Below are 13,179 nucleotides of genomic sequence, written 5' to 3' on the forward strand. Positions count from 1 at the left end.
GTATTGTAAATGTATTCCATCCAATTTGAAAGGTTTTACGATCTATCAGTTTGGTGACCGCTTCAACAGTGCGGCACCTTCCATTGAAATACCGGTAGAACAGACACAGGATAACTGCTTCCCATTGTAATGCCCGTATCGTAAACGTATTCCATCCAATTTCAAAGGTTTTACGATCTATCGAATTTTGTCACCTTTTGGGTGGCTGCTTCAACAGTGAGGCACCTTTCATTAAAATGCCGGTAAAATAGACACACTGGATAACTGCTTCCCATTGTAATACCCGTATCGTAAACATATTCCATCCAATTTCAAAGGTTTTACGGTCTATCGAATTTTGTCACCTTTTGGGTGGCTGCTTCAACAGTGAGGCACCTTTCATTAAAATGCCGGTAAAATAGACACTGGATAACTGCTTCCCATTGTAATACCCGTATCGTAAATGTATTCCATCCAATTTCAAAGGTTTTACGTTCTATCGAATTTTGTCACCTTTTGGGTGGCTGCTTCAACAGTGAGGCACCTTTCATTGTAATACCGGTAGAACAGACACAGGATAACTGTTAACCCATTGTAATATCTGTATCGTAAACTTATTCCATCCAATTTCAAAGGTTTTACAATCTATCGAATTTTGTAACCTTTTGGGTGGCTGCTTCAACAGTGAGCCCCTTTCATCTAAATATCGGTAGAACAGACACAGGATAGCTGCGTTCTAAATATTGCAATTGTCGCTTTAAAATAGGGATTTCGATGAGAATGATCGCAGATTCTGTGCAATTTAAGTATTTTTTATTAGTCTCGTTGGGAATATAACGGACTTTTAAATCTAACGTTGCATTGTGTATTCAATTTTGCTGATGGGAGTGTATTATGAAATAATGTATTTGATAGAAAATTTAAAATTGTGATCAAATTTTGTAAATGTGATGGAAGTTTTTATATTACAAACTATAATTTTGTATGCATTTTTTGTTTTTATTTTCCCCAAATCCTTTTCTGAAGTCGAGAGCGGTAAAGTCCTCGGCGGAAGTTGCGGAGTCAAACCCCCGACGACAAGCATTAATGTGGGTAGTCGCAATATCAGTGTTTGGCGCAACTATTGGGGTGACAGTGGTTAACAGTTAGTATTGGAAAGGATTCCGACTCACCCTTGGTCTTTTCGATCGATATTATAGATTTGATCTGCTTGGTGAGCGCTGCACAAGCAACGATTAACGTGTACACTGCTCTGGTTTTCTTAACAGACTGACAAATGGATGTACTCCACATTGTCAGGTAATTGAGTAGCAGGCTGCGTGGGGGAATGAAGGAGTTATGTTAGAGGGAGGTGCAAATAGTTGCGTCAACAATGTGAACACAGCACAAGAGTATCAACTGAACCAACCAGTGGAGCTATTGCGTTCCCAATTATTGGGGTGTGTTGTGATGCCGAAGGAAAGGAGGTCAGGAAATAGATGGTCACCAATTATTTTCCATATAATTTTTTAAGTATCGCAGATCTGTAAGAAATCAAGGGATATTCTGTCTGACTTCTTGATTGTTGACAAGGCAGTTTGAATTTTTGAAATGATAAAATATTTTACACAGTGTTCGGAAACTCATAGTACAATCGGGAAACTGGTGAATCTACATCACATTTGGAGTCGATTTTGTAGTGTAACTTTTTTGATTTGAGTTTTCTTTTTCCAGTCCCAAATTGGAATTTTGAAAAAATCTGAGTATCAGCTGTTTAATGTATTTTAAAATGCGTTGAAGCGTAAACCTGAAAATGACACTTAAATTCAAAGCAAATTTGAAATCATTGAACCAGATTTCACGCAGGACTAACGCACATCACAGACAACCAAAATTGATATGTTTGATAAGAAATTAGGTAGGTACGTTCCTGAATTTTTCCAATATTTAAAAATAAATCTTACACAAGTGAATGGAAAATAAGTCAGGAATTCTAGAAGTACATTGCACGATCAAGTGAAATAAATACTAATTCAGTCAAAGTATGTATGAATGCAGATGAAGTAGGGATTATGTGCCAGGACAGAGCTGTGTTGCATTCTATTCCCTCTGCTTACCCTTTGGAGAAATGCAAAGTTAAAAATAAAATTATTAACAAAATAGGGAATGAAAATTTCCAATAATATTGACCGGGGAAATAATACCATCACTCTTTTCTTAGATCTTGCCAAAGCCTTCGATACCATCTCCCATAAAATACTACAGGCCATAGGTATTCAGGGACAACTATGCAAATGGATGGGTAGTTACTTAGCTAACAGTTATCAAAAAGTTTAAATTATTTGCTAGCGATCATACCTACCCTTGTTAGAATTTGGTGTATCCCAAGGGAGTACCTTAGGACCACTTTTGTTCAGTATTTAATATTGTCTTAATATTTGAAGGAAAAACCTCGAATGATGTACACTGCAAAGTGTTTTAATACTAACTAACCATCACGCCGTTTATCGCAGGGGTAGGCAGAGAGGACGGACCGCCAAACAACTCATTCTTGGCACACACTCCTTGCCTCATTCACATTCATACTCTTCTATTATTCTGACTCTTGACATGGCCCGACTCAAGTATCTGATTCTCTTGGTCATGCCATGTCTTTCTCGGGTATCCCCGACTTCTGTTACATGTTTTAATCTTTTGTAATATGTACCTATTATTTTATTTCTAAGTATGTTAAACAAACATCAGTTAACTATGTCAATATGACCGGTCTTTGTGTGTTTAATTCCTCGGCTGGCTAAGTCCTCCATCACAACACAAGCAACATTTTCCGTTTACTGTGATGGTAGTAGGAGATTTATAGGAGAAATAAATAATAAAAATAACACAAAATTCAAACTTAAAATTTATTCATTGAAAATTCTCCAGCTTTGGTACAGATCATTTTCATATCAATGAGATTATCATTTTACTTACACCACTGAACTGAAAATCTATAGAAGTATGTTGCAGGGGTATCTGCATGCGCTAAGGTCATTTATCCCTCACCTTCTCAACAGATAATCAATTCCGTCAGCCTGTGTGGGACCTAGGAGTCACAAAAAAGGTCTCCGTTAAATGGCGAAGTAATTTCAAATAAGTGCAGACTACACAGTCATCGCCAATTTACATTTGGCTCCTAGGCCCCAGAGACGCAAATGAAATCGACAAATTTCTTCGACATCTATGAAAATATTTTATCATTTTCACTAAAAGTAAGGTAAAATTTCGCTCATTTTGAACATTACGACACGCCCAAAACACACTTATACGGTATTAGATGTTCAGTGATTTACACATACAGTATTCTATCAGTAATCCACCACCCTAAAAACCTGGCAAGTCATAATCAATGACAGGCACAGATAATGCTGCATACATACAAAATATATTTATTTTTACATTCACAGTACATTTTACTATAGGGTTTTCCAATAAGAGGTGTTATTTTGATATACAATCGTAAAAGATCAATGGTTTCGTTGCTTGTGTGGCACGTAGCGCCATCTTGTTGAAAGTAAAAGTTGTCCAGATCAATACCATCCAATTCCGGCCATAAAAAATCATTAATCATCTCTCGATAGCGCAATCCATTCACCAGAACTGTTGCTCCAGCCTCATTTTCGAAAAAATAAGGTCCAATGACTCCGCCGGACCATAAACCGCACCAAACATTCACACGTTGAGGATAAGAGGCTTTTCAACAACAACTCTTGGGTTTTCCGAGCCCCAGATGCGACAATTTTGCTAGTTGACGAAGCCACCGAGGTGGAAATGGGCCTCATCACTCAAGATGATTTGCATTTGATTCACTCAAGTGAATTTTAATAATTTCAATGCGTCGTTGAAGCGTGTATCGTTCCATTTTTATTAATGGCGTAGTTTCTACTTGTCAAATGTCAAAAAAATGACAGCTTCAAAAGTAACATCTACCGAAATAGCGGGCTATTCAAAATAACACCTCTTATTGGAAAACCCTGTACAAGTTATATGGTTCAAATCAAATTATACATAGTTAATATACCAACCAACGTTAATAGTTAATGAACCAAACCAACAGAAACACGTGCAACATTAACTAGAAAACACAGAGGAAATGTCCTAAAACAACAATAATGTCCCCTGGTGAGTAAAATTGTCAGCTCTAAAAAATTAGACGCGGAGGTATATTGACTGCGCGTGTACGAGAACTTGGCTTGGCGCTCACTACTGAATTCGACATACAAATACTACCCAATTATTGAACTTGATTTCGTGCTTGTTAGTTGTCGGATAATCGAGCAGGGAATTACTGAGAAATTACTGTATTATTTCTTATGTCCATCGTACAAACAAGAATTTTTATCTTAAAATAATAATTACATTAACATCAAGTTCAAACTGCAATATCCATCTCCGAGGCGTTATCCTTTTCATCTGAAACAAAAAAAAAATAATTAGGGATTGGGTGCAAAAATGAGCAATCTGAAATTACATTGCCTGTTGAATGCTGATGATGAGTTTGTTTATTTCTAACAGTATGGAAGATCTAGTCTTTCATGTTTAGGGTGAATCAAGTATGTACATAAAGTAAGTTAATGATGAAAGGTTGATAAGGATATTTAAATAAGGGTAAATGCAGGTAATTCTATTAATGAAGGATTGGCGATAATAAAAAGTTGTTCAAAGAAGCGAGGCTAACAGTCCACAATGGAGTGCTGGTACCTATCCTGATGTATTGCAGTGAGGCTTGGGGCTGGCAGAGGAAGGGTGAAAGTAGACAGAACGCTGTAGAAATGAGATCCCTAAGGCGTATGTGCGATAAAACCATGTACGATCGTGTGAAAGTAGATTTGCGAAGATTGCAAGGCTTAAGAAAGCGTCAGTTAGATTTTTTGGACACTAAGGACGGGTGTTTCGGAGAATTTGAAGAACAGTTCTGTTATTATTTTAGTTCTGTAAAGCAACTAGCCTATAATGATATACTAACAGAACTTGAATAGGACTTTCAGAGAACCCGAAAATTAACATTGAAATTTGATTTATTGTTCAAATTCTCCAAAACAACCCACCTTAGACTGGATTATTGAAGAAAGGAGATTTATGATGTGAAAATGAATGGTCTAGGAAAACATGGCATGATCAAGTGAATCAAATACATACTAGGTATAAAATAATTTCAAGTTCTTTCACGAACAAGTCGTAGAAACGTCCCGTTCTCATGTGACAAATGTCGGGAGCGCGTTTGGCGTCCTCCCCGACTATGCATCGGTGATCACAAGGGATCAATGACGCTAGCTCCTCGCAGCATCTTCCATTGAAATACCGGTAGAACAAGGACAGCATTCCCACCTGACGCCTGTGCTCCAAAGATTCCAATCCGTTTGTTCAGACGGGGGAATCTTGATTGATTGGACATGTGGTATTGGATATGATCATGAGAGGTTCTCTAGCATCATCTAGAGAGGAACTCACCCATATCGTTGAACATGAATTCATCCTGATACTCCTTGAGGAATTGGGAAGATCGATGCTCGTCCAGAAACAGGGAGTAAACTTTCTTCACGTCTTCCATGGCAACCTAAAACATTAAAATACAACAAATTATATACTTTACTACAAAACAATGTTATGTTAACAAGTGAGTTTTGAGCACGAAAAAAGTAAAATGAATAATCACATCTGCCCCGATGATGGACGCTGTAAACATACTTATTTCATTCGACAAATGTACTATTACAAACGTTACTGTCACCTCACCTCATATAAAAAATTCATAAAGTCTCATAAGTTTGTTTACAAATTGCGGTCGGTACCTTTGGTTTTGTAGCGATCGACAAAATCATCTAGAATGTCTCACTAAAGGTAAACAATACGTACCTACCTGTCTACGGGCTACCGACGTCTAGAACTACCGACGACAATACGTTGCGAGTTGGTCTAGCACATTACGCGCATTCCCTAGAAGGTTCTAGCCTATTGCCTAGGAACAATTCCAGTGCCATCGAAACTACCATACGAATCTCGCTGAATCGAGTGACCCGTAGTTTACCAGTGGTCTCGCGCAGCTACTGATGCCATCGGCCGGGCTATATAAATAGGCCAGTCAGTCATTAGTCGATACATACACCCGGCTCTGCACGGTTCAACTATGGACTCCAACGGGATCACAGTGCCCTGGCCCCATCGTTCCCGGCCAGCACTACATCGAATCACACAACGCCCTGGTTCCAGCACATCTGACCAGCGCTACATCCACGCGGCATCCTCGCCGGTCTATGCATCTCCATCACAACCGCCGACCAGGTCCACCTCACCTTTCGGCTTCCCTGTCAGTACTGGAGCTCCTGGAAGACCCGCGCTCTTCACCAGTACCTGATACGTCAACGAGTCCGGTCACCAGCAGCGGCGTCGACTCACTGACCCGCGCTTGACCAGCACTACACCGACTGCACCTAAGTCAAGGTCGGTTATATGTTCATAATGCGATTAGATCACTGAAGAGACGTTCCGATACCATATTGTGGTCATGGCTGTTGGCCATAATTAAGGTTAATTTTTCTTACTTCCGACTCTCGAAAGGCTCTCGATTAGAAAACTGGAGGTCACTGATTCAAATCCGGGCGTGTGCAATTAAAATTAATTTTGTGTTATTTCACAAATTACTCACTATATTTGCGGCACCCTTCACAGTTAAAGATACTCTCAGTATCGCCCTGCTGTAAGACCACCATTAAGAATTGAAAAGTTGCTGGAAATGGCTTTGGCCACATTTGGAGACCAAATCTAGCCAGGTACTTTCCCACCTTCCTCTCCCCCATCTCCTTCCCCTCCCCATACACAACATACCCCAATTAGGGATGTCATAGTCTCACTGGCTAAAAGTTAATAAATAATAATAATAATAATATTTGGATGACTTGTATAGCGCCGTTTTTGTGCAAAATCACCTCAAGGGCGATGTACAAATTTATAATACATTTCTACAGTGATCTTTGAGATTTGAATATAAAGCGTGGTGCTATCTCTCTCTAACTCCGTTGAGTTCAGATTTCGAACTACAACATTAAGGAAGACACAAAAATTTCTGCGAGACCATATATGAGTTGAATTCTCAATTTGTATTATTATTTCGCAAATATTGTAGCAGTTCAATGTTGCCTGCTACGTTTTCACTATTATTATGTGACGTATACACACTGGCGCCTTCGCGAAGAGAGCTGGAGACTGACGACACGACGGGAGTTCAGTACCATTCGGGCAGCCTTCTGGGAACCACGCGACTCGGGGAAGGACACGAGCGAGCACTCCAGACGACATTCTACCGACATTAAAGATGATATTTTATCGGCAAGAAATGACGCAGTAGTTTTGTTAAACGTTTTCGCTGGTCATCGTTTTGCTCCAATCTAAATTTAATAACACGTAATGTGTTGTTTGACGCCCACTTCTAGTTAAAGAGGTCAGAATATTATGTTTCACACTTTGTCACGCCTAATTCATTTGCTACCAATTTTAAATAATATCCGAGCTCCCAGAACTTCGTTTTGACGCTAACGCCTTGGGATGTAACATTTTATTTTGATATTTAGAGGTCTCTTGCTCTTGCACTTTACGTTGTTATAATAAATGCTTTGTTGAAATTCTTAATTCTTTTATTATTGCAAACGTAACAACCCCATGTTGGTTCCCTTTCAGATTTTTACAATGGCGACCCTGCGTGGTTATAGCCATTTAAATTTTACAATGGTTACAAACTAATTTCACTATTAATTAGAATCATTATAATGGCGCACAACGTGCTTGTTACCTTTATATATTATCCTGCTACAGTCTGACCGGCCAGCCGCAACGGTAATCGGCCGTGAAACTTGATATCTGAATTTGAAGGCTCAGTCGCGATGGGGACCGATGCAAAAATTCAATTTACACGTAAATGAGTTATTATATTATGAATTTACTTGGAATTTGAAAGAGCAGCTGCGGAATTCAAATTTCATATTTTTCTTAAAATCTCGAATTACGTGAGAATTCGATAATTTAAAATCAAGATTTTCATGTCTTGTGGGTTTCGAATTAACAGGGTTCTACCATACAAAGTATGAAGATACCATTGATGGGTGAGCTGTGTATTAGACATACCTCTGTGGCCTTTCGCCTGCGCGCCACCAGAGACGCAGTGGTGATGAGCTGTATGGCGTAGCGCAGGGACGTCTCCGTGGCGATGCGCGTCAACACGGTCAGCGCGTCAGACGACATCTGGCAGTCTTCCTCTTCGCACCTGCGTACAGCAAACAAATAATCAAGCACGGGCGTAGGAATCTCACGCAAAGTCGAAAGAATACTAAAAAAAAATCTTACGTTTTATAAAATTTAAAATGGGCTTTCCAACAATTTTGTTGAATTACAACTTTGTCACTGATATTTCTATATATGAAATTCTATATGAGAGTCCAGAATTGCTTGCAATAATAAGCTTTCAGATCAGATTCCACTACGTAACACTAGAAGTCGAGACTTATTTTAGTGCAGAAATTCTGGGACCAACTACCATACGATTCCTAGTTGCCCAAAATCTAATTGAGTCAGTGGACATCTCAATTGATCAATAAACAAATACAAAAGATTATTACTGAGGCAATTTAGTCATGTATAATAAATTATGCACATTTAGGACTCGAACCCAGGACCCTTGACTTGCCGGGGCACTGCTCTACCAACTGAGCTAATGCGACCCTATCTCCTTCGGTCATATTTAACTGTATCATACTTCGAATAAGAACTACCGACAATGCCTTCATTTTTCTCAGCGCGCATTTTTATTGGCTGTTATCTTTACGTATGATCGCAAGATTCAACCCGAACTAGACAGCGTCTTTACGTAAACATATCTTATTTTTCATCCTAGACTTGCAGAAAAGTCAATAGATGTCGCACATTAAAATTAAAATAAGATATATTTTTCTAAAGATGTTTGCACTCGGGCGGGGTTAAAAATGATAAGCAATTGTTTCCAATATTATGTTGTGGAGGTAAGAACTGGCAAATAACTTTAAATGATAATTTTTATATTAACACATTGTAGTCAGGCGCTTCAAACAATAGACTCTAGCGCGGGTGTTTTTCGCGATTAGCGCATAAATATATCGCTTTCCTAAAATTGACACAATTTCTAAACCAAATAATATTTTCAATTGAAATTTTCAAAGAAATCATATATGATATTTAATCATCAAAAATAAATTATAATTGCTTTGATTACATCATAATTTCACCACATTTCAAAGCTGAATATAAAAACCTGATATTAATTCAATATTCAATATTTGAAAATTCCAAGTAAAAGATAACATGTTTATTCATATCATATAGTTATATAGTAAATAATAATATAAATTTACCATGCCCGCAATGTTACAATCGCTTGATGTGTGAAATCTGATCGCGTAAATTGAACAGTGTCGTCTAAGGTCGAAGGCGAACACTCAATGACTCATAAGTTTAATTGCTTCTTGTCAAAAAAGAGTCTTTTGCAATTGCCTCGCCTAATTGAAGAGCCCTTTCCACTTATGAATCATAGCATTTCACGCTGATAACAAACCCGTATAGTGACGTTTCCCGTCAAAAACCGACAGTTGAGAAAAACGGCATTTGCCGTGTCCCGCAGTTGACCGACAGTCCGCGAAAAACGGCAAAGGCCGTGTCCCGACGACAATGTGTTAATTTATATTTTTAATAGTGGAGACATATTTTTATGGATCGCCACCCGAAAACGGCGCTCTCGGCACTTCTAGCCGACGGTAACCATTCCTGTTTCCTACGCCCGCCTTGGCAGTTGACAGTTCTTAGCTCTTCATAAAAACCCTCCTGATAAAATTTGTGTTGTAACTAATAGTGTACCGTACTTTCAATAAATATTAACGTAATTATACAACTACATTATTTACATTATCACAACCCTTTGCACACAGTACACATTAAATGGACAGCGCTATAACAGGTAAGAGAATAGTGCCCCATAATGTTTTATGCACGCAAAACTGTAAAACCTTGTAATTAGGGTCTTTGTCAACTTTGGGGATTCTTTGTGAAAGGTCTTTCTGAAGATGGAGAGACCTAGATTGTAGGAGGGAGGAAACACAAGAGGGCGGCAAATCAATCCACAGCAGACCTATTGAACTCAAGAAAGATTTGTAGAAACGACCAGTTCTCACGAGACAAATGCAGCCGTGTTAAAAGATCAACAACGCTAGTACCTCGGATCGTCTTCCATTAAAATATCAGTAGAACAAGGACAGTTTTATAACATAACGTCTTTGCTCCAAAGATTTTCACTCTCCCCAATAAAGACTCCATTGAAATGCTTGGAGTTACTATATCAGACCAGCTCAAGTATCGGGGATCCATATAAGCCCGAGTAAATCAGGTCTTGTAAAGGGCTAGGAGATTCTTCAACAGTGACCAGCTGCTGACCCTGTACAAGTCTCAAGTCCGCCCAACTATTGAATTTGGGAGCCACCTTTGGGCTGGTGCCCCAAAATACTTAATAAACCTGCTTGAATCTGTGCAAAGGAGAGCGATGCGTCTGATTGACAATCCGTTGTTAACAGACCGATTGCCTTCTCTGATGCATAGACGCAATGTAGGCATGCTGTGTCTATTCTACAGGTATTTCAATGGAGCCTGCTCCAATGAGCTAGCAGCATTGATTCCTGATGCACCGGTGCACGTGCGCGAAACTCGACGGACACGAGCTGAACACCCGTTCACGGTTGACGTTGGCTTCATGAGAACGGGCCGTTTTTACAACTCGTTTTCGTGTAAGTCGGCTCGTATGTGGAACGAGCTACCGGCATCTGTTTTTCCTCCCTCCTATAATCCGAGCCTCTTCAAGGCCGGCATTAACAAATCCCTTCCTACAGCCCCAACCTTATTCCGCCTCACAACGCCGCCCAACCGGGTGGTGACATAGTTCCCCTGTCTGTACACTGCACAGGCAGGGACACTCTTGTGAAGTGTCACATAAAAAAAAATTAAAAAAAAAAAGATTACAAACTGTTTGTTATCAAACGATATCAAGTACATGACTGACCGTCAAATTCAACAATGGGGCGTACTCGCTATGTGTACAGGGTCAGCGGTTGTGTGCTATCTGCAGTATCCGCGTCCCTGTACAGTACGCCCATCTGAGAGGCCAGCTTGACTGGCTTGGATGGAGTCGCCGCGCCTGAACTGGACACTTGGAGTTACACCGAGCATATCAACAGAAGACTCACCTTATGTTGAGTATTTCCTTGAGTTCTGCTTGACTGTAGGGAGAGGTGGGAACTATGATCATTCTGTCCAGCAAATCGATGGGTATACCTGGAAAAAACATTACAAATTTATTAACCAAGCGGAAAACAAAGTATGTAAAAAAAGTGAATTCGAAAATATAGTCTGTTAAACATTTCATTGGACTGTAGTGGGCTTGTGCACTGCTATTTAAAATATATGGCCTCATGGGACGCTGGTGCTATATTAGTTATAAAACAGAGTGCTCCTGCTACACAATGAACAGACTATGCAATAATTACAATATTGTATTATCCAAGGTGGATATTTTCAGTTGCAAACTTACCAAATACGAGAGGTTCATAAAAGAATATTTTTTTGATGGTTTGTGAATAATGTAATTTACTACTATTACGATTTGAATTATATCTACAACCTCTCTCCATGACTATAAATGTATTGTTTTTTAAATTTTTCGTTGTATATTTATGTAATCTTGTTTTGTGTAAATTTTTCAATTCATATTCCTTTCTTACAAATTTACTTTACTTATTTCTTATTATGCTGTATCAGTAAAGGTTAAGTCACAAGGAGGAAATTCATAATTTGTTTTATTTTGGCTATATAATACAGGGTTTTCCAATAAGAGGTGTTATTTTGATATTCAATCGTAAAAGATCAATGGTTTCGTTGCTTGTGTGGCACGTAGCGCCATCTTGTTGAAAGTAAACGTTGTCCAGATCAATACCATCCAATTCCGGCCATAAAAAAATCATTAATCATCTCTCGATAGCGCAATCCATTCACCGTAACTGTTGCTCCAGCCTCATTTTCGAAAAAGTAAGGTCCAATGACTCCGCCAGACCATAAACCGCACCAAACAGTTACACGTTGAAGATAGAGAGGCTTTTCAACAATGACTCTTGGGTTTTCCGAGCCCCATGTGCGACAATTTTGCTTGTTGACGAAGCCACCGAGGTGGAAATGGGCCTCATCACTCAAGATGATTTGCATTTGATTCACTCAAGTGAATTTTAATAATTTCAATGCATTGTCGTAGTGTGTATCGTTCCATTTTTTATTAATGGCGTAGTTTCTACTTGTCAAATGTCAAAAAATGACAGCTTCAAAAGTAACATCTACCGAAATAGCGGGCTATTCAAAATAACACCTCTTATTGGAAAACCCTGTACTTATGTACAAACTTAAATAAATGTAAACTGTCGATTTCCCGAAAATTAATTAATAAATAAATAAACAATGGCCGGGCAAAATAAGACAGGAAGCAGGTTTGAGTGTCAGCCAAATCTAAGTCAATTCAAGGTTAGCTCTAAGGCACGATATTGACTTGTCTCGGGCCAGGGAACAGCTGCCTTCATTCAGGGCAGGACGGGGATTGTTAATGACAACAGAGCGATATTTAACAAGTGTATATTATGGTAGGACTTCGTACATCAACACAAAGGAGAACTACACAGAGTATTTCAAACTTATACGTACGGGCACATGGTTTACACCACTGGTACACAGATTCTCTACCTAATCTCTCTCTCTTCTAGTGAATTTATAAACGGAACACGGCACTGAATCGTTTTCATAGCACATTAAGGGGGAAGTATCATAAATAGCGCTAAACATCACTTTGTATTTACCTAGTAAAAGGAATACCACTAATAATTTATATTAAAATTCTATAGAAGTAGTTAGAAAAATGTCTTATGTTACCAGTGAATGAACTTTTTTTATCGTAAACTTTTTTATTCTATATGAAATACACATTGCAACTTTACGTAAAACTTCAAAAATGTCTTCGCTGGAAGCAGAATAGCTCCTATCAGAGAGATTTTTTTTTAAAATCCATCGGTCATCTCAAAGTAAATACGATACAGGTCATTTTAAATAAATAAAAAACACTTTAAGATATATGGATTT

The 13,179-nt window shown here is 38.7% G+C and overlaps 1 protein-coding gene across 2 annotated transcripts in view; it reads right to left on the reverse strand.

Moving 5' to 3' along the window:
- Positions 1 to 2,847: 2,847 nt before the first annotated feature.
- Positions 2,848 to 13,179, reverse strand: part of rept (RuvB-like helicase 2 rept) — a 31,626-nt gene continuing 21,294 nt past the window's right edge. The window contains exons 9-13 of one of the 2 annotated variants that reach the window (XM_089642090.1): positions 11,250 to 11,337; positions 8,116 to 8,254; positions 5,449 to 5,554; positions 4,357 to 4,410; positions 2,848 to 3,043 (exon numbers count right to left, since the gene is read on the reverse strand). In XM_089642090.1, the coding sequence (XP_089498216.1) occupies positions 4,370 to 4,410; positions 5,449 to 5,554; positions 8,116 to 8,254; positions 11,250 to 11,337 (374 nt within the window). In that variant the 3' untranslated portion in view covers positions 2,848 to 3,043; positions 4,357 to 4,369. Of the gene's footprint in view, positions 4,411 to 5,448; positions 5,555 to 8,115; positions 8,255 to 11,249; positions 11,338 to 13,179 lie in introns of both variants that reach the window. The other variant, XM_089642089.1, reaches the window with a different exon arrangement.

The sequence above is a fragment of the Hesperophylax consimilis genome, chromosome 17, assembly GCF_061612785.1.
Source record: "Hesperophylax consimilis isolate HC1 chromosome 17, BYU_Hcon_1.0, whole genome shotgun sequence".
In the NCBI taxonomy this organism is placed as follows: Eukaryota; Metazoa; Arthropoda; class Insecta; order Trichoptera; family Limnephilidae; genus Hesperophylax; species Hesperophylax consimilis.